The 22,744-nt window shown below is 35.3% G+C and overlaps 1 protein-coding gene across 5 annotated transcripts in view; it reads right to left on the bottom strand.

The window, feature by feature from the left end:
* The window catches only part of ARAP2 (ArfGAP with RhoGAP domain, ankyrin repeat and PH domain 2), a 191,473-nt gene that overhangs the window by 60,615 nt on the left and 108,114 nt on the right, over positions 1–22,744 (bottom strand). For 4 of the 5 annotated variants that reach the window (XM_002929010.4, XM_034671975.1, XM_034671978.1 and 1 more), the window contains exons 20-25: positions 20,495–20,658; positions 15,339–15,551; positions 12,114–12,219; positions 6,132–6,279; positions 4,607–4,675; positions 2,044–2,118 (exon numbers count right to left, since the gene is read on the bottom strand). In XM_002929010.4, coding sequence (XP_002929056.1) covers positions 2,044–2,118; positions 4,607–4,675; positions 6,132–6,279; positions 12,114–12,219; positions 15,339–15,551; positions 20,495–20,658 — 775 coding nt within the window. The remainder of the gene's footprint in view (positions 1–2,043; positions 2,119–4,606; positions 4,676–6,131; positions 6,280–12,113; positions 12,220–15,338; positions 15,552–20,494; positions 20,659–22,744) is intronic. The other variant, XM_034671976.1, reaches the window with a different exon arrangement.

The raw sequence follows: 22,744 nt of genomic DNA, 5'->3' as shown, positions 1-22,744 counted from the left end.
TTAAACAGAAGATGTTTTAAATATTAGGATACTGCAACTGCAACCTAGTTTGCACATTTTCAGTAAAGTATGTACCTATTTAAAAATTTCTTCAAAAAGGAATGTGCTCATTACCATTTCTCCTGTCCAGCACTGATCATAAGCATATCGCACATATGTAAGTAACATAAAACACATTTTGTTATAGATAACTCCTATGGTCTATCTTCTGGACTTTGTGAAATGTATAGCTTTCTTCGGAATATATGAACGATACAATAAAGTCCACTGGTTTCTATTTTTAAAAGCCCAATGAAATATAATCTTAAAAGAGTAAAAAACCTCACTATCTGGGAAAATTGGAAAACTTTAAGTAGTTGAAACCTGGGTGAATCATTTCAATAATGCTGTTCACCTGAATGGCTTTAACATTTTTTTTTTTTTTAAGAAGCCTAACTCTTTCTTAAAATAATATATTACTGAGAAACCAAACTGTGAAGGAGTCAGCAGGGGGTGCCTCAGGGTGACATAGGAATGGAAAACCGGAACTCTGTTCCTTGTCCCAGAAGACTCCCAAGGACAGGAAACCCCTGGAAACACTAGAACTACACAAAGCACGCTTTGGAAGTTTTTACTCCAAGGAATATACAAATCAGTATGATGGTCATCAGGTTAGGAATATGATGATCAAGGTATGTGCTCTGGCCTTAATATTTTTAATTCCCAGTTTGTATTCATGTAAACTTGAGACATTACTTGCGTTGCCTACCTCCTGGGGCTGAGGTAATGACCGGGCTGAAATAAACATAACTGAAGAGTCTTCTAAAGTCTACAGCATGAAACAAATGTTAATGATTATTTTTACATAGCTTTTGTTGTTTTTAAAGAGAATTTGGAGTTGTAATGGGTGAAACGTGACAGCCAATTATGTCATATACCTAAAATAAGAATTTTGCTCAGCTCTAAGAACTTGTGTTGTGGTCTTATCAGTGAGACAACATTAAAAGGAGCACCTGAAGAGTGTGTGTGGAGGTGGAGCTAAGTCACGTAATTTGCATACCTCTTCTAGCATCAGTGGTGAACTTGTGATGATCTGTACTTCTTCCCTGTGTCCCCTATCATCAACATACCATGATCGGCATAAGAACTGTGATGTGGCCAAGGACTGGCAAGGCTCCTGCCTCTTAGGGACTTAGGATTGTAGTAGTTCATTTCATGTTCTAAATGAGTTAACCAGTGCCACAGAGACACAATATGAACTCATTAAAAAATATAAATGAATAATTACAATGTAGTTAACAAAACTAAAGTCCAGAAATAAATAAGACTCTATTTAAATCTTGGACTTCAGATGGCAGAGTATCTTCCTCGTACAGAGAATGTCATCTTAACTGGGTAGGAATCTGAATTGTCACTGTTACTCTGCCTATGGCAGAGGAAATACAGAATATGGCAGCACAAGGATACCTTTAATTCAGGGGGAAAAAAAAGATTCATATTCTCAAAAAAGAGAAGAGTTGTCCAGTATTCAAGTAAATTGGAAGATAGGAAGTCAGTCTAGAATACAAGAGTGGGAGGCTATTAAGAAATAATAAAAATAATATAGGACTAGTAGTATTGATTATTTATTAAACACTTGCATGCCAAGCAATTTACTGTTTTACAGGCAGTATCCTATTGAGGACTCACATCAATGATATGATGTAAATACTTAATTTTCCTCATTTTACAGGGGAGACAGTTGCGACTCAGAGTAAGCTAACTTAGCTGATGTTAAGATGCTATGAAGGGGAGGAACAAGTATTTGAGCTCAGGTTATTTTCTAGAACATACAGAAAATCCTAACCATAACCTAAAGCATCTAAGATGTTCTCTTTCCAAATGACTAAAACATGGAATTCCTGGAGGATTTTGGAATAAAAAGTCAATCCTATCAGTCATTGTTTGAACTAGACAGGTAAAATAAAATACAAGAAATAATGGAAAATTCAAGATACAGAAATTAATGCATATTAATACTTACAACTTCCAAAAATACTCTTTACATCCATCTTTAGGACTTACCCGAATTATAATACTGCAGTCAGGTTCCTTCCTTTCTACATACACTTCAATTAACAAATCTCCAGCCTGGGAAACCTAGAATGGGGCAGATACGAAAACAACAAATAGAAGTATGATACTTAAGACACCAAGTCCTAGCCCTATTTCTAAATATTTCGTAATAGTGAAATGAGCCCGTCGATAGCATGATGATACCCATTTTCCAGATGCGGTTGACAAGGAATCTACACAAATGATGTAATCACAGTGAAACTTTTTTTTTTTTTCATCTCTTAATCAAGAGTTTAATGTCCTGAAATACTCTTATATTCTTAATAAAATAATGAAACTGGTTACTACGGGCATATGTGGACTTCCAACAACAGAAGTTGTAAGAGCCATTGTCATGTATGTTAACAGGATAAACAAAATAAGAAGTGAAAATGATCCATATGTAGCTGTGATCTAAGCTACAGTGTGGGTATAATACCAATAAGTAAAAGGGAAAAAAGGTGTTGCTATGTTTTCAAAGAGATATGTCCAAAAATAGAAATTTGAGGATGAATTAGGTTGGAGCTATATTAAAACTAGAGAAAATATATTTAGCGAAGAAAAAAAAAAAAGGAAGTGATAGAATAAGGTAGATGAAAAAAAAGCTTTTATTGTAATTCTCTTAAGCCAACCAGTTAGTGTTCCAATATTTGGGTCACTATTACATCCGAGGAGACATAGTAAGTGAAGAAGAGACAATCCAGAAAATAAAAGCCACAAGATATCACTATGGAGATCGACAGTATAATGTGGAAAAGGGTAACGAAAAACCAAATGAATCTATGAAAAATATTTTGAGTAGCTTTTTTCAGAAATTGCCGTAAGTTATGTTACCACTTAGAAATATCTCCCAATTTAAAAAAAAAATATGATCATATTGGAGAAACGATCATTCTGAAGTTAAATTTGACTAAAAATAAAAACTGATAAAGAAATGAGTGAGGAAAACATTAAAAATGTACTTCAAGGAAGTGTTCTTAATTATTCTGGCACTACACACTTGGAAAAGCCTATTTCCAATTTTTCTTCCTCACTTTCGAAGCTGCACAAAAATTTCGAGGGAAGAAAAGATACAGTTGACATTTCTACTTTTCACTGTGTTTGCATAAACAACTCTCCAGGAAGGACACATTTTAAAAATTAAAAACGCAAACACAAAGGACTCACAGAGAGAAGCCAAAACAAGAAGAGCTAAGAAATTCAAACAGGGAAAAGACACGGAGGCTGTCAGAAAAATATGCCATAGCAGAGTTTTCAATGGATTAAGAGAAAAACGCAAGCAAGAGAACAGGTTTCTCCAAAGTCGTCTACTTTTCTGGTCCAATTACTCTATTTCATATTCAGTTCTTTTCTTCTACTTACTGACTTATACTTAATTAAAAAGCAGCCAAGGCTCATTATTGTAGTATGAATATAAAAGATAAAAATGCAGAAGGACATTTATACTTTATCTACTAACAACACAGATTATCCCTTGGGCTCATACAACCCTTTATATCATGACTGAAACTCCCCCAAAAAGCAGTAAATCAAGAGAACTGATAACAAGCCAGATTTTTTAGTGTGGTAGTTAATTCCTTTGGAGGCTGCATTAATTACTTAGGGCGAAAATGGAGGAGATGCTTTCTTAGGTAAGTACTCTATCACAGTACTAGTACTCAGGGATCTTGGGCACTAGAATGGAAGACTCCCCCCCCCCTTCCTGTGGAATGGTAGCTCCAATGACTTCTCTAATATTTCAAGAGTGGGTAAATTTAGGGTTTGACTAATAAGGAAGCATTTGCCTCATTCTCTGAGTATACCTATAAACAGAATATATATGCCCCATTGATACTATTCACATTGGTATCCTGAATCCACTACAATTCAAAGTGATTACAGGAAGATTAAATATGAATTTTAAGAAAGTCCAGTGAATGTTCGTCAAACAAGGAAAGGTACACTGGAAAACTTCAGTGCAATCTGAACACACAAATCCCATGTGGCGCAACTGAGGAAAGCAAAAGATTTAGAAAATAGTCAATTTAAGACATAAATCAGCATGTGTGACAAAGATGACATTCGAAACATTCCACTAATATAATCATCTGAGAGCATGCAGAGCAAAAGCACAGAAGAAATAATTTATGTTTTCAAAATCATAATGGAAAGAATCATTATAGAGCTGAATTTTCAATTTACTCTAGTATCTCTTTGGCTTTAAATGCTTCCTTTGAAATCCACTGGCATTTTTAATAGCGCATTTGTAAGTAAAAATTGATTTTATAAAGGGCATTAATAAGATTAATAATGATTTTTCCCTCTGTAGTTTGAAAAATTTACATTAACATACTTTGGCATTTTGCATATAAGCATCATGCTGCAGAAACACGCAACTATTTTATCTAGGTTTTTTCCCCGTTACTTTTACTTTGCTTCAAATAGGAATTTGAAAATAAATACAACAAACATCTTTACTTACAATAGAAGTTTTTGTTTTTTGTTGTTTTAATTTTTTTTTTAATTCTTTGGAGTTCTAACTAATACTACTCACTCGAGTGTCTTTCCACTTGGTAATAAAGCTATTTTCTATGTCCATTTGTTTGACTTGGTCTTCTTCAACCTGTTTAAAATATAATTTGGGACATTCTAATAAAATACAAGGAGTGATGGTACTCATCCTCACATAACTCTTCAGGAATTTAAAGACCAACAATTTTTAAAAATAAATGAGAATGTCCATCTAAATCATTAGCACGGGCCCACACAGCTAGGGCAGAAATAAAGCCAACATGACAGAGCCTCATAAAGTTCAGAGCATTTTATAATGACATCACTTCAAGTTGTGATTCCATCAATGGAAGCTATGTCGCTAAACAACTTAATAAGCAAAGGGGCTGACGAATGATTTGCTAGAGTTTATGTAGGTTGAGAGATAACATTCATGTCTCAAATTGAAATGCTCATTAAGTGCATAAGAAATTTCCACCACTTAAAGTTGGAGTTAGCAAAACTATGAAGATAACCATTTATTTATTCATGTAACAGTACAAAAATAGAAAATAAAGAGAGCACATAAAGCCACGCTTTTTTCCTAATTCTTTAATTTCTCAGCATCAGAATTATTGCAAAGCTGCTGCTGATCAAAAACAGTGGACACATATACATATACAAAGAAAATAGAGATCAAAGAGCAAAGAGAATCCAACAATTTTGGTGTCCGTTCCTATATAAATTAAGATACAAACTGTGTGTTTTTGTTTTATTAAAATAGAGTTTCTTTTCCTTGGCTAAGGAATCTTGTGATCACTTACCTTAAGAATGTAAGAAGTCTACGTATAATAACCTATTACATTAACCCACTTGATTTCAACTAACATATCCATAACCCTGGAAAACAAGAAGTTTTATACACCACCGTTTAACAGAGTGCCCCCAAAGGGTTAAATGGCAGCCATGCCAGTGGTAAATAAGTGATGGAACTGGACCTTTGACTCAGATCCCTTATATTCCTCACCCATATTCAAATCCTGGGCTTATTTCCTCTATTTTTACTTATTCTGACAGTTTTCTGATGAAACATGAATATACTGACTTCATAGAAGAGCAAATTGGAAGTCAAATAATTAGAACAAATGACTTGCTAAAAACCACAGGATATTATTTCAGGTTTTTCACTTCTAATTCAGACACAATTAAAAGAAAACACAAAAATGCATTCAATTGCAGAATTTACCAGCCTGGTATTTATTACCAAATTTGCGAAACTGATAATTTCACACCTCTGAGTAGACATACTTAATGCGTGCGTACTCTTAGTGACAAAGAAAAAAAGCCACAGAAACACAATAGAAATATTCTGTCCAAAAGACACCAGATGGCTTTCAAAGCAGCCAAATTTAAATGAATGGCTATAGCTTAAAAGGCTAGTTGTGTCTAAAGTATTAAAAATCATATAACTATCCTTCATTTTTAGATATTCATAAAGACTTGATTATAAACATCCTAAAGTGTATTTTTTAATTTGTCAACAGTAATATCAAAACTATTTTAACAAGGGCAGGATATAAAATATTTACCTCAAATATTTCAACATAATTATTAATTAAGTCCTCGATTACATTCACTTCTTCACTAGTTTGTCCCTTAGTTTGAAATAAACAGGATGCAAAGACCAAGGCCAAATTATGCGCATTCATGTGATTGATTTCTGAGCACTTCTGAACCCTGTTAGAGAAAAGCATAGCTCATTACCACACACTTCTATTTGAAAATTTCATAGAACTTTAGTCATAATACCCATTCATTATTATTTAACACACCCATATTGAAGGTCTCTGAAATAACAGGTATGGTGATGATTTAAAGAAAAATGCACAGTTCTTTTTTCCAAGTAGTTTACGGTCTAGTTAAGAACACAAGAAGAAACTAAAAGAAGATATGACTACAAGTTACAAAGCGTACTTGTTTGTGGATTGGAGGAGGGACCCACCAAATCCAAATAATTCCAGATATTGGTGTAACCCGAGGCTAAGGAATAAAGATGTGCTTGCGCAATAGTGGAAAAGAACTAGAGGGACTGAAGCATAAATGAAAGAGGGAATAGGGGGCAGTGGGTAAGCAGGAAACAAGGCAAGAAAAGTGAATAGGGAGGCATTTAGGAGAGAGTTCCACATTCAAAGTTCAAGGCTGAGCTGAGTTTTCCAGGAAGGGCTATTTAGGTGGGAAAATACAGCATGTTCATATGGCTGTTCAAAATTGGATATTATCTCTCAAAAAGCAAACACTTAATTTAAAAATACAATTATACTTTTCTTGGCTATAACTAAGAATGTTTTTTTACAATGAACAGACACAAACAGAGGGGTCAACTCTCCCCATGGGTCGGCTACAATATTTGGGACTTAACGAAGAGCACTTAAAGTACAGGTGACCTTTGGACAACACAGTATGAACTGTGTGGGTCCACTTACATGTGGATTCTTTTCCATATATATACAGTACAGTACTATAAATATATTTTATGATTTTCTCTAGCTTACTTTAAGAGTATAGTATATAATATATACGTATAGCAAACACAATACATGTTAACTGACTATATATTACTGGTAAGGCTTCTGGTCAACAGTGGGCTATTAGAAGTCAAGTGGTGGGGGAGTCAAAAGTTATACGTGGATTTCAACTGTGTGGGGGAGCAGTGCCCCTAAATCCTACATTGTTCAAGGGTCAACTATATTCATAAATTTTAAGCGCAAAGTGATTTCAAAAATATTACACGTGTCACCCCAATAAAAGGAAATTTACATCGATAAAAATGCACAGATGATAACTCTAAGTGATACCCATGGAAGTATCTGTTGATGCTATTTGTCACTAACTATATATAATAGGACCCTGCTCGAATGCTTACTTACATTTATAAATTTTAAAATACATACTAAAAAAGGCAGACCAGCTGTATCAAAGGAATAAAACAAAACTAAGTTAGGTATATCGGTCTATAAGCAGCAGAGATTCTAGTAGGTACAAAAAAGAGTAAAAGGGGACAGGAATATATATATGATGATGTAAGAAACTCACAATAAAATACCAAATTGCATAGCAGAGACAGAGCTAGTGTAATCATCATATGTGATTTATAAGATGCAAAAGGAACTGCAAGTTAATAGAGGAGGGTATAATAATTGTAGACATCCCTCTCAAAATCACTGCCGTACTTTTATTACATGAAATTATAAACATCTGGAAAATTTATCTGCAGGTCTGTCTGTGTTACTATAGAATCTTAGCATCTCCCTGTCAGGGACTCTTGCTTTAATCACACTGGAGTGTGTAATAAATATCTGGTGAATGGAATTAAGTAAACGTTAGTCATGGAGGAAGTGATCTGTTATCTGGGGCAGGGATGGAATTAAATGCTAAATCAACCCAACCTTATCCAAATCGACCTCTCAAACTTCTGACAGCTCTATCACACCTTTCCACCTTTTCTGAGGCTTCCTTCTGCCATAGCGTCCTCCTTTGCCACTCTTCACCTCTCTCCTCTTCCATTTCCACACTATAGTTTTTTCCTTTCCTTCATTTCTTTGCCCCACACGCTATCATTCCCAAGAGTTCCTATTCAGCCCACTGAGTCTCTTCTCACTGGTCTTCTCATTAGAAGCCCAAGGAAATGGTTTCTTGATTAGTTTCTCTGCATCTATTCTTATCTCTTCCCAATCAATCCCATTCATGGGTTATTGTCCTAAAACAGATTTGATCAGTCACTCTTTATTACCTAAAGGAATAAAATCTAAATGTTTTTATATGACCATCTGAGCCTTTCACAATCACCTGCCAGCCAACTACCAACCAGCTCATCCCCTAGCACACCTGTTTCCCAGAAAATATCCTCATTTTTTGTACTTGTCTTTCTTTCACACCCAGCTCACACACCCCTTTAGATGTGAAGCATCCCCTGGACAAATCACTCAATCCTTCTGCCCATGCTAAAATTCTTTATATTAGAAGCTGTCCCAATAGTTGCTGTTTTTCCCTAAGAAATATAAAATGCCCTGCAGCACCCCTGTGTATTCACTTGGACATTCAGATGCTCAGTTTGGGAACAGTGGACTTTAAGATTTTTTGTCTTCATGTATTATTATCAAATATTTCTGTTCACATGGTATCTTAATAGGTTCTGTTGTGTACATAATAGGAACTAAAATATATGTCAGTTGAAATATATGTCAGTTGAAGAAAAGGAGGGAGGGGGAAGGACAGGAACTCATTATCTCAAATTCAAATCTGAATAAAGAATTTTAAAGCTTCTTAACCACCTGGGTGGCTCAGTTGGTTAAGTATCTGACTCTTGATTTTGGCTCAGGTCATGATCTCAGGATTGTGGGATCAAGGCCCACATCAGGTTCTGCACTCAGGAGGGAGTCCGCTTGGGATTTTCCCTCTCTCTCCCCCTCACCCCTCCTGCCTCTCAAGAGTGTGTGCCCCCTCTCTCTCAATCTATCAATAGATTTTAAGGAAAATTATGTATAACTCAATGTTTAAAATATTAACTTAATAAATATACCAGCCTGGTCATACATTAAAATATTTGAAGAAAAATCTATTCCAATGTCTCCTTAGAGATAGGACTATACAACATATACACAATACTTGTATGGTGTCATAAGAAAAATCAGTTTTACAGTAATGGAGTTTCCACGCATGAGAAGTGGTAGTGGGAAAAGAAAGATAACGAGAAAAGAAATTGTGAAGAATTTTTGAGTGTAGACTGCAAAGAAGGTAATTTTAGTAGAAATCTGCTTCACCAAAATTCATTCAAAAGAGTCCTGGGGCGCCTGGGTGGCACAGCGGTTAAGCATCTGCCTTCGGCTCAGGGCATGATCCCGGCGTTGTGGGATCAAGCCCCACGTCAGGCTCCTCTGCTATGAGTCTGCTTCTTCCTCTCCCACTCCCCCTGCTTGTGTTCCCTCTCTCGCTGGCTGTCTCTATCTCTGTCAAATAAATAAATAAAATCTTAAAAAAAAAAAGATAAAAAAGATACAAAAGAGTCCTGCATCCATGCAGGAAGGATTGTAGCTACAACGATATTCCTTAAGTCATATTTACACTTATTAAAATTCTGTAGCAATTCTTGCTGGTAGCAAAACAAACCAACCTTTCGTTTTAATGGAAAAGTTTTTTTTTCAAACATTCCTCATCCTTCGGAGATCTCACTTCTCAAACAACTACTATATTCTTCCTATCCTCTCAAATGGAGCAAACTACAAACCCTGACATAGAAAATATTTTTGATTTTTAAAATTTTCTCCTCTGATCAACAGTCTGACACTAAAATGTTAGAATTATCAGTTAGATACAAATTCATAAAGAAGAATTTAAAGTTTTTGTAGGGTCCACCATGAAAAAGACTATGCTCACAGACAGACTCCTGCTAGAGAATTCTGGTCTCTGTACCTCCTTCTCTTCTCCAGCTTCCCTCTAAAATGAGTTTCAAAAAGTTTGTGCATATGCTTTGGATTCATTTGGGGATGCTGTACGTGATTATTTCTAATTCACTTAAGAAATCTTCCAGTATGCTATTTATCTGAAACGGGTCTTGGTTACAGAAAGAAACACTAAAATGATAGTTTACTGGGGATTTCATTTTAAAACCACTTTCTTCACCCATCCTCCCACCCACCTACTCTGGTAACCACCAGCTGTTCTCTGTATTTAAGAATCTGGCATTTTTTGGTCTTTTTTTTTTTTTCTTTGTTCATTTCTTTCTTAAATTCCTTATGTAAGTGAAATCATATGGTATTTGTCTTTCTCAGTCTGATTTATTTCACTTAGTATAATATCCTCCAGGTCCATCCATGTTGTTGGAAATGACAAAAAACTCATTCATTTTTATGGCTGAGTAATATTTCACTGTGTATACATGCTACTACTTCTTTATCCACTCATCTCTTCATGCACACTTAGCGTTGCTTCTATGACTTGGTAAATAATGCTGCAATAAACATAGAGGCGCATGCATCTTTTTGAATTAGTGCTTTTGAGTAAATACCCAGTAGTGGAATTACTAGATTACACGGTAGTTCTATTTTTAATGTTTTGAGGAACAGCCATACTGTTCCCATAGTGGCTACACTAGTTCACATTCCCATCAACAGTGCATGAGGGATCCCTTTTCTCCATATCCTTGCCAACACTTATTATTTCCTGCCTTTTTGATACTAGCCATTCTGACTGGCATAAGGTGATATCTCATGGTAGTTTTGATTTGCATTTCCCTGATGATAAGTAATGTCGAGCATCTTTTCATGTGTCTGTTGGCCATCTCACTGACTTCTTTGGAGAAATGTCTATTCAGGTCCTCTGCCCATTTTTAATCACATTATATGTTTCTCTGTCATTGACCTGTAGAAGTTCTTTATATACTTTGAATATTAATCCTTTATTGGATATATCATTGGTAAATATCTTCCCCTATTCAGTAGGCTGCCTTGTTTTGTTGATGGTTACCTTCACCGTGCAAAAGCATTTTATTTTGGTGTAGTCCCAATAGCTTATTTTTGCTTTTGCTTCCCTTGCCCAAGGAGAAATCTAGAAAGAATTTTCTAAGGTCAATGTCAAAGAAATTACTGTTTATGTCCTATTCTAGGATTTTTATTGTTAAAGTCTCACATTTAGGTATTTAATACATTTCAGTTTGTGTTTTGTGTATAGAAAGTGGTCCAGTTTCTGTCTCTTGCATGTGGCTGTTTGGTTTTCCTAGCACCACTTGTTAGACTCTCTTTTCCCTATTGTATATTCTTGTCTCCTTTGTCATAAATTAACCATGTAAGCATGAGTTTATTTCTAGACTCTCTACTCTGTTCCATTGCTCTATGTGTCTATTTTTGTGCCACCATCATACTGTTTTGATCACTAGAGCTTTGTAGTGTATCTTAAATCTAGGATTGTGGTACTCCCAGCTTTGCTGCTATTTCTCAAGATTGCTTTGGCTATTTGGGACCTTTTGTGGTTCCATGCAAATTCTAGGATTACTTGGTTCTAATTCTGTAAAAAATTCTACTGGTATTTTGAAAGGAATTTCATTAAATCTATAGATTGCTTTAGGTAGTATGGACATTTTAACAATTTAATTCTTTCAATCTTTGAACATAGTATGTATTTCCACTTATTTCTGTCGTCTTCAGTTTCTTTCATCAGTGTTTTACAGTTTTTGGAGTACAAATCTTTCACTTCACTGGTTAAGTTTATTCCTAAGTATTTTATTATTTTTGGTGCAATTATAAATGGAATTATTTTCTTAATTTCTCTTTCAGCTACTTCATTATTAGTCTCTAGAAATGCAACAGATTTCTATATATTCATTTTGTATCCTACGACCTCACTGAATACATTTATCAGTTCTAGTAGTTTTTTGGTGGATTGAAACCATTTTTAAGATATGATAGGAAATGCACAGTCCCATATAGAAAGTTTGCTATACTACTTTCAATTTAAGAAATAATGACTTACTGAATGCCACATCTGAAATGTCTAGGAAAGCTCATGAAGCCACCCACCTGTAAAGGTGTTCAATTACCGCTGCCAAAGTTGCTCGGTTGACCCCTGGAAGAGTACGTATAAATGCTCCATACTTTTTAATTCTTTCCTTGTCATCCTGAATATCTAGAGGTTAAAAACAAAACAAAACACAATATTAGGCCTAAACTATAGTCTGTACTACAAATTTGCGTTTTAACAGTATTTTAAAACAGTATTTATTATGATCTAATTGAGTTTCAATAGCATAAACATTCAAACTTCTCTATTTCTGGAAAAGCATTTACATCAACATTACATGGTAATAAGCTATAGTTCTAATACTTTCTAATTAAAAATGAAGCACTTTCAAAACCCAGGTCTGCATTTTATCTTCCACTTTATGAACTACTGAACTTCAACTAATAGGAATATATTCGATTAATAATTCAAACTGGAGTACACATTGAGAGATAAACCAAAAGTACTTTTTTTGACTATGGAAAGAATTCACTATCTGTTATCTGAAAATGACATTTCTGATTTTTTTTTTCTTTGTGAAATCACAAAAATTTTACCAAAACTATGAGCCATCCCAAAGCTATGAACTGTATTACCCCGCAGATCCAGGTATAGGGCCTTTTACCAACCCTGGCACTTCCAACTCCTTGGAAAAGGGAAGAGGGCAATGGAAGAAGTCATGTGCAGGCTTGATAACTATGACACAGACTTAGAGAAGGATGGACCCTCTGTTATGGAGAGGAGGATGAAAAGGAATTATGCTTCCCTCTTCTAACCCCAGAGGTCAAATACCTGGAGAAACTAGACCCAGGAACCCCCAAAGTTCTAGACTCTACAAGATGCATAGTGGTGGTCTGATCTGACCTACTAGCTCATACAGGAAATGAAAGGCCATTCTTCAAATAAATAGCTTGTGCTGACTTTGTAACTTAAGGGGATTGCAGTTATATATTCCCTTGCAATTCCCAACTACCTTTGGAAACAAGACTTTTTCATTTTCTTCTTAGCCCTACCTATTCTATTCACAGAAAGCCAGCAGCACATTAATGATTCTTTAAAAGTACACAGTCACTTGTAAAAGGGAATTAGGATCCCTGGGGAGGTAAGAAACTCCGTGGCACATTTTTGAAGCACACTCCTATTAAAACTGTGACTGATAGCTCTTTTGTACTGATTTAGCCTGCACGTAAGGTCTATGAAAGTAAACGTGATCATATTGACCTAAGTGTGCTAGTAGATGACAATCTAAAAGCAAGAGGGGAACGCACCCAAAGTATATTCAAAGGAATATACTGGAAGTGAGTGAAGAATTATCAGTCATCTCTAGTACAATCCAAACACTTACCCTCTTCTCATCCAGATTCTAACTGTAATGGTATTTATTTAATAAAATGCAATTAATTCTACTACACTTATAATAAGAAGTCATGCTAGTACAGCATATTTTCACAAATCTAATAAGAATAAAATAGATGATATTTTCAAAGTAGGACTTAGGCAATTTGAAAGTAAAACTTAAGATAGATTTCAGGTCATATAGAAAATATAAGCAACTGTTCAGCTAGCCACAGACTTCAGACAATTTAATGGTGCTCTTAGAAGAAGAGATCATATATCATATAAATAGGTGGTATGACACTGTAAGGCATTCTTTGCCTCAGTGCACTGGACCCAAGAGAGCTCTCCTATGAGGTCACCCAGAAAGTTCCAGTTTATTCTTGTCAGATCCAACATAGGGCACTTCTGACAAGAAAGGGCTATGCTGGATCTAAAAGCGAACGACTTTAAGGCTATCTGACCTAGTATCCAAAACCTTCTCCAAGTAAATTCTTGAAGAATTTACATGTAAGTAAAAGGTGAGCACAATCATCTTTGACACGTGCTACTATCTACCAACTACCCCCACCTGGTAGACTGACAACATTAAAGACATCTGTCATAGAACCCGATAATTGAGCAAAAGTATATTTGCCTCAAATTTTTGATAACTGATTTTACTTGTAACAAAGACAAATTATAAGCCTTTATCGAGATGCTACAAATAATTTCATAGTTATAAATTACAGTAAAATCTTTTTGAAACAAAAATGAGGGTGGCAAGATAACTGGGCTTAAAGAGATAGATTATCTAATTCTGTATTTTATATCCTATATAATTACACAATCAACTCTCTCTTTGATTAGAGTTGAATCTATTGATTTGAGAGATACCAGGAGGCAAATAAAAGACTTCTGAACTGGTGTTAAATTGTGAAAAGCTTTATTTTAATAACAATCCCACTCCCTTCTTGCTGACGGTAATAGAGGGTCATTCTTGGGATAATTTTTCAACCTGTGGATGTTTTATGACATCATTTCCACATTAATCCCTTAAAATATCATATTTATATTTGAGATTAAACAAATACTTTCACTGAAAAAGCCTATTTCTCAACAAAGGAATATCATATAGTCAAATTCAAAGTCCACTTTTGCAAAAAATCCTGAAACAGATTAAATGTTCGAATGAGAAATATATTAATAAATTATGGTTAAAAATTCAATGACAAATCTTTTTAAATTGAAAAAATGAAGATTGAAAATGATTTCGAAAATACTGTAGATATGAGAAATGTTTGTGGTTTGTCAATAAAACAAGGATTATATATAAATTACAGGTGTGGAGACAAACACTATAAAATATATAAAAATGAAAATCGTTCTATTAGAAAAATGGGATTAAAAGTAATGTTTACATTTAAAAGTCTTCATTTTTGTAATGTTTCTGTACAAGGAGTTATTTTGAATTAATAGATGTAAATGTAGGTTTTATTGAATCAATTTAACCCAATAAGTGATTTAATAAACTACTTTTCTAAGGTCATTTCTTAAATAGGTTCTCTTACAGTGTAGCAAAGCTTTTTTTTTTAATTAATGAAGTATAAAGAAAGAAAGAGTTTTAAAAAAATATTGTTATGTACCCATACACAGGTAGAATAAATGATGAGGCAAAGAGCCAATGGGGAAATGGTATAAAACCAATCTTATATTACACCTTTCATTTTAATCTTAATGAGAAATTAATAGCATTACTATAAATTTCTTTTGAGGCAGATATAAACAACTATTGATATTTACACAATTTCTGTTCTAAGCCATTATGTGCATTGTTCCTTTCAATTAAAATTTCAGATTATCAAAGATTTAAAAAATACAATTATCAAACTAGAAGTCAAGCATTTATTGTTCTATATTATATGTATTACCTAAAGCAGAGATCCAATATGGATAGAGCTCCTTAGTAAGAAGTGCATTGTCAATATCAGAGAGAAAATATTTCAACACGCCTGTCACATCTTCCAGCTGATGTTTTCCAGCTCTCAATTTAAAGCTTCTTGCATCCTTTTTGAAACTCTCCAGGAGTTCACTTATGTGCAAAGGATCACCATTCTTTTGATAGATGTATTTGCACCCTAAACCTTTGTTGAAAAAAAAAAAAAGATATACGAAAAAAGTCAAAAATCAAAATCCACTTTTATATCTCAGAAATAGAAAAATTTTGTGTTGGGATACTGAACAAGACAAAATCATTATCCAAGAGTTAATAGAAACATGCATGAGGAAAAAAGCCTCCCCCACCCACTAATTTTAGTATTTAAAATGTAACCTGATGAATAACTATTCCAGCCTCAGCTGTTAGCAAGCCCATGGTCAGCCCTTCCCCCAGTTTTTCATGGTATCTTCAAATATTCTTTTACCATAGGTGCCCTATCTTCACTTTTGTTTTTTCACTTTCTTTTCTCCAATTTCGCCAATAAAAGTGAGGCTCTCTGGTATAATTTTTCTTAACCCTCTGCTCTCACATTTGTATATTAATTTCTGTCTGTTTCACATTTTCACCTTCTTCTAGATGAAGAGTTGGGTCACGTCCTTTTGGGGGGAAGGGGTAAAAGGAGAGGGGGAGAGAGAATCTCAAGCAGGCTCCACAGAGCCAAGTACAGAGCCAACGTGAGGCTTGATCTCACGACCCTGAGATCATGACCTGAGGTGAAATCAAGGCACTTAACTAACTGAGACACCCAGGTGCCCCAAGGGTCATCTCCTTTTTCAAAGTTATTGATTTATCAAGTGCCCCATATAAACTAAGGGGGGGGAGCAGTGGTTAGTAAGAGAAAGAGGGGTAAAGAGGAGTGACAGTAATGATGATACAAACAAAAAAAAATTTTTTTAAATGCTCCCTTGCCCTCTCTTCCATGTCTCTGGTCTCTCCTCCTTCCAAAACCTGGATGAAATTTCCTATATTTAATTCTTCCCGCCATCTCCTCCCCCTGTTCATCCTTGAGCCACAATCTTGCTTCTGTGCCCAATCCCCTCTCTACTGGGATCATCTCCATCAAGAATACCAAAGACATCCTATTTTCTAGGTGCTTTTTTGTTTTCATCCAAGAGAATCCCCTGCAGTGTTTGACACTCCAAATGAATCCCTGATAAAATTCTTTTTAATTTCATGGCTTTCATGACATTATGATGCCATATCTTTCCCCGCCTTCCTCTATGATGACTCCTCCAGTCCTCTAGATATACTACCATCTAGTATTTACTAATGATTCCAGAAATCCATCCTCAAGTCTCTTCTTTTACGGACTCCTCCACAAAATTCTCTGGGTAAACCCATCCAACTTTATCACTTCAACTACTATGTACACATTTTCACCCAGGATTTAATTTCTAAGATGTCAAACACACACACGCACACACACACTTCAACATACAGATGTTTTATAATGTACCTGCAACGCACATACACTATTGTCATGGACAAATCAAAATAATCTGAGGAATTAAGTCTCCTGCCCCATTTGCTATGTCACCCCCCCGTCCCAATATATTATCTTGTTCCTATATCTCAACACATGGCAGTGCCTTCTCCCCTGCCCTTTGTAAGTCAGAACTTTTCTTTCTCACTTACAATATTAAAACGGAAACAAATTAAAATTAAAACAAATATCACATATATTTTTCATCAAAACCTTACTCTCAAAACTGTCCCTTTTTTCCATCCCACGTACTGTTATTTTTTGCACTCTGATTCCTCACTACATTTTCACAACACCCCTCCCCTATTCTTGGGCAACCCTCCAGTCTGCCTCCACACTGATAACAGCTTGATCTGAGATACAGGTCTGCTGGTGTTACCAACAGGTTTAAAAATCTGCATACTATTTTCCCACTGCCTAGAGGGCAAGTTTGAGTATATATTACAATACTTAAGGCACTACACGAATAAGCTTAACCCTCCTGCCTCTTATCTCTTGTTCTTCCAACACTAAGCTCTGGCCGGATTTAACTACACAAAGTTCCCTCAAAAGACAACTTTCCTCATGATACATGGCTACACACCGTTCCTCCTCCTAGAATCCCTATTCCCTTCTCCTAACAAGCTCCTGTTTTCTCTTAATCATGGTAGGTACCACAACTCACCCATGGATCTCTCTATGACCAACCCTACTCTGGGTGAAACTCACCCCGTACCAACCCCTGAAACTCTCTACCACAGAATTTTGTACACTTGAGATATTACTGCCCAGTTGTTTGTCTTTGATTCAAAAATCTGTAAAAACTTAGAAGGCAAGGATCATGTCTCACTTTCTGTGTAGATTTAACTACACTATGACTAGAACTTAGTAAACATTCAATAAATGATTATTTAATGCAAGAATAAGCAACTTCTACAAAAACAAAAAAATTGTGACTAAGTTTTTTGGGGCGCCTGGGTGGCACAGCAGTTAAGCGTCTGCCTTCAGTTCAGGGCGTGATCCCGGAGTTATGGGATCGAGCCCCACGTCAGGCTCCTCCGCTATGAGACTGGTTCTTCCTCTCACACTCCCCCTGCTTGTGTTCCCTCTCTCGCTGGCTGTCTCTATCTCTGTCAAATAAATAAATAAAATCTTTAAAAAAAAATTGTGACTAAGTTTTTGAGATATTATGTTCCTAGCCGAGTGAATTTCTAGTAGCTAGTCCTCAAGTAAGTTAACTGCATGTGAATTTAAACAATTTGGTTTACATAAATTAAAATAATATCCTCCCAAACTAACTACTATAACTCATTAAAAAAATTAACTCTAAAAAATCTGTGACCTTGGTCAAGTTCAAATCTTGACACTGAGCACAAAAAATTGGTCTCCAGATTTTATTTACTTACTTATTTATTTTAAAGATTTTATTTATTTGAGAGACAGAGCTAGAAAGCACAAGTGGGAGAGAAGGAGAACCAGTCTCCCCACAGAGCAAGAAGCCTGATGCAGGGCTCGATCCCAGGACCCTGGGATCATGACCTGAGCTGGAGGCAAACGCTTAACCGACTGAGTCACCCAGGTGCCCCTGGCCTTCATATTTTAATACAAAGGTCAGGAAGTTCAAGATAATTGCAGCTGTAAAAGCTCTGAGTCAGCCACCTGCATTCTATTAATCACTGGGCATTTTCTGAGTGTAAAGGATATCTTCCCTCTATATATGCTGTAACATTGGGTTTTCCTCATTCTCTGCTCGTTAGAAACAAAACAAAACATAGAGAGTCTTTCATTGGCTTTATCACTTTAATATGCAAGTTAATGTACCTTTTGCCAGAGCTACAAAGTAGTTTTAATGTATGAAATCTGGTTGAAAACAATCTAATGCTTAATGATTTTAAATTCAAAGAAACACCACAAAGAAACTTCTGATTTCCCTAGAGAAACATTAAATTGGATACACTGGAGCTAGCAGAGTTATTTTAATCATTTCTCAGCTTTAGAAAGACCCTATGCCATTATGAAACTAATATGATGTGAAAATTCCCAATGAGGTTATGCTCTTGCTAAAACATAATATATGTGTAATTCATTTACACCTATGAAATTCAAGTGTGCTAATAAGGAATGACTAATACATGACGATAACCTTCCTCCTCCCCCATTTTCAAATAAATGGATGATTACCGCTGATTAGGAAAATACAGACAAGCTATCATAGGCAGGAACTTCATAGAGTAATAGACACATAATGTGATTACATACATATTTACAGTAGATCTATAATTCAAACATATATAATTCAGACACTGAATCTGAATATCAATGATAACTGTACTTGGATTACATGTGAAGTAAGCAAAATACTTCAAATGGCACTCTCCCCAGAATAAAACAGATTAATATACACCTATTATAAGTTTAGTTTCTAAAAATTATTTTCTTCATAGCCTTTGTTATTTTTGACATTTTGCTCATATCAGTTTATTGTCAGTTCTCATACTGAAACCCATGATTCATGGCTGTGTCTTTAACTTTTTACTCCCCCTGCTGTATTTCCAGTACCAAGATCAATGGCTGGTACAGAAGAAATAATAAATAATGAGTAACAAACTAATAACACAATGTTTTATAGCAGCTCTCTCACTGATTACACCTTCTTTTCAAATTAAAAACACCAAGGACACTTCTAATATTGAGAGAACAAAAATAAAAATTGCCTTTCAAAATATAAGATCAATCATTTTACTTTTCCACATTTGTAATCTAAATCAATGGCACTTATCTACAGATTAACAGGTAGTTAATTATGTATTTTAATATATATTTATATTATATTTTTATATTATTTTTACACATTAAAATTTTTCTAATATAATTTTTAGTTTAAATTTTTTATTTTAAAATATAGTTAACAAATTTCTACCTTTTAGAATATTAAGGAAATACATAAAAGAATTTGAGGAATTCAAAGTAATTTGAAAATAAACCTGAAGAATCAAGGCATACTTTATTTACTTTTCAGGCACATCTAAAATACTATCATAGCATATTAAATTAAAATGAAGCTAGACCATGTTTGTGTCAACCAACTGTTTTTTACTTGCAAGCTATTCATAAAAATGCCTGTTAAAATTAAGTCAAAACTATGACAATAACCATGATTCTTAACGTAAACATGTGAACAAGAGCATGCTGAATGAATGCAATGCACACACATCCTTTGAATGTATGGCACCAAAAGAATAAATTATTTTACATGGTCCCACAGTTTACCACTTCCAAACACATGCTTATGGGGCAACCCCTTACCTTCCCCTAGACTGTACTGTAGGCTTGTAACCTCTGAAAAATAGTCTTCAACCTATTTCTTTACAACATTGATTCTTTCAATATGGCATTTAAAATTTTTATGCACGTGAAAGAAGGAAATAGTAAAAGTGCATTATGTAATTTGAGTTTTATTGGGAGAAGGAATGGCATTTGGGTGAACAGTGACTACGTTTCTATTTTTCACGGATGTACTTACAAATATAAAGAGTGCTAATGCAGTCCAATGGCGGTACCACTTAAAAACTCTAAGAATGATACTACGAGTTCTGGGGGTTGAATAAAAACTCTGTGATACTTACCATACTGTGTAACAAATGCTATACAGCTGTTCACAATGATGGGAACGTCATTTTTGCTGAGCTGCTGATCCTGCAATGCATTACCATCTGTACCTGCTGCTTTCTCAATTGCGGTATGCCAGACTGTGAAATCCAACTTGGTATGCCCATGGATGTATAATGTTCTGTAAAGTTTAAAAGCATTTCATATTATAATTTGGGTGGCATTTTTTTTTAATTCTTAGTTCTAGACAGATTATCCTTAAATCCATATACATGTGATCCCGCCTCATCCATGAGAAGAAAAACGCTCCGTCTACCACTAGTTTCCATTCGATCTCTCTTTTGCCTGTGCAGTCACATCTCTCCAGGAAGTACAGTTCTCTGAATTCATGGTCTCACCTCCCTTCATTTCCTGACCCCTTCTATTTTGTTTCTGAATAACTGAACTGAAACTACTCTAGCCAGCAACATGGGTGACTGGATTTTGTGGCTACATTTTTCAAGATTTTTAGAACTGCCGATAATTTAAGAAAAAAAAATACATTTTGGCTTTTGCAATACAATTCTTTCTGGCTTTTCCTCCTATCTTTCTGGTCACTCAATTTCTACACCAGCTCACTTCCTCTTTTTGAACCTCAGTGCACTCCCATGAACTCCAAGAACTCTGCAGAGACATGTCATTCATTTGGGCTGGTGGTTTCGTCCCTCACCGCCAGGTGGTAACTCCCAAATCCCCATCTCCAGGTGATAATTTTATCTCACAGATCAGACCTCCATGTGATTGAAAAGCATGAGCATAAAGCAGTCAAGAGAGTGGAAAATGTAATCACCTCCCAATTTAAATTTTCACTCTGCACTTACTTCCTTTGTGACCTGGGACAAGTTATCAACCCTCTTTGGGCCTCAGTTTCATCAGTGGCAAAATGAGGGTAATAATAGTACCTACCTCAACACTCAGTGAAGGTAATATTAATAGCTAAGTAATAAACCATAATACTAATTAATATTAATTTTTGGATTAATAATCATCTTAATGTGCCACAATTACCTCAAAACTTCCTCCTTTCTCATACCAAAGTGGTATTAAAATTCTCCACTTATCCCACCAGAAATTTAGGATTAATTTAATTTTTTTTCTTTTCTTTTTTTTTCTTTAGAGACAGAGTGTGCACGCACACACGCAAGTTGGGTCAGGAGGGTGAGAGAATCTTTTTTTTTTTTTTTATGAAATATTTTATTTATTTATTTGACAGAGAGACAGCCAGTGAGAGAGGGAACACAAGCAGGGGGAGTGGGAGAGGAAGAAGCAGGCTCCCAGCAGAGGAGCCTGATGCGGGGATCCATCCCAGAACGCCGGGATCACGCCCTGAGCCTAAGGCAGACGGTTAATGACTGCGCTACCCACGCGCCCCAGGAGGGTGAGAGAACTTAAGCAGACTCCACGACCAGCATGTCCAACACAGGGCTCAATCTCATAACCTTGTAAATACACTTGTAAATATCTCAGCACCCACATATGGACACCTAACTATATAAAGCAAATATTAAGGCATAAAGGAAGAAATTGACTCTGTGTGTGTGTGTGTGTGTGTGTATACACACACACACACACAATGAAACATTACTCAGCCATAAAAAAAAAATAAAAGAACAGAAAGAATAAAATCTTGCCATTGTGACAACATGGGTGGACAGAGATGGTATTATACTAAGTGAAATATGTCAGACAAATATACGATTTCACTTATATGGGGAATCTAAGAAAAAAAATAGATACGGACCCCTAGATATACTAAATAATGTGGTGGTTGCCAGAGAGGAGGAGGGTGAAGGGATGGGCAAAATAAGGGAAAGGTACAAACTAAGTAGAAAATAAGAGGTACAAACTTCCAGGTAAAATAAATGTGACACGGGGATACAATGTACTGCACAAGGATATACTGATATATAATAATCTCTTACGATGACAAACAGTAGACAGATTTATCAATGGTGATCACTTTACTATATATATAAATGTTGAATCACTATGTGTACACCTGAAACTAACATTACGTGTCAACTGCACTTCAATTAAAAAAATTAAAAATGAATTGATAAATAAGTAAATGCAAAACCAATGGCATCATTTCCTAATCATTTCCCTTCTACAGCTCTGGAGTTTTCAAGACCAGAAAGTCTTTATGATCTGGCCTATATTTTCCCCTCCAATTCTTCCAGTCTCCTACACTAAAGACACACTTTTTAAAAATTCACATTTTATTGCAA

The sequence above is a fragment of the Ailuropoda melanoleuca genome, chromosome 11 (assembly GCF_002007445.2).
Source record: "Ailuropoda melanoleuca isolate Jingjing chromosome 11, ASM200744v2, whole genome shotgun sequence".
NCBI classification, from domain to species: domain Eukaryota; kingdom Metazoa; phylum Chordata; class Mammalia; order Carnivora; family Ursidae; genus Ailuropoda; species Ailuropoda melanoleuca.
This window is presented reverse-complemented; position numbering and strand designations above follow the sequence as displayed.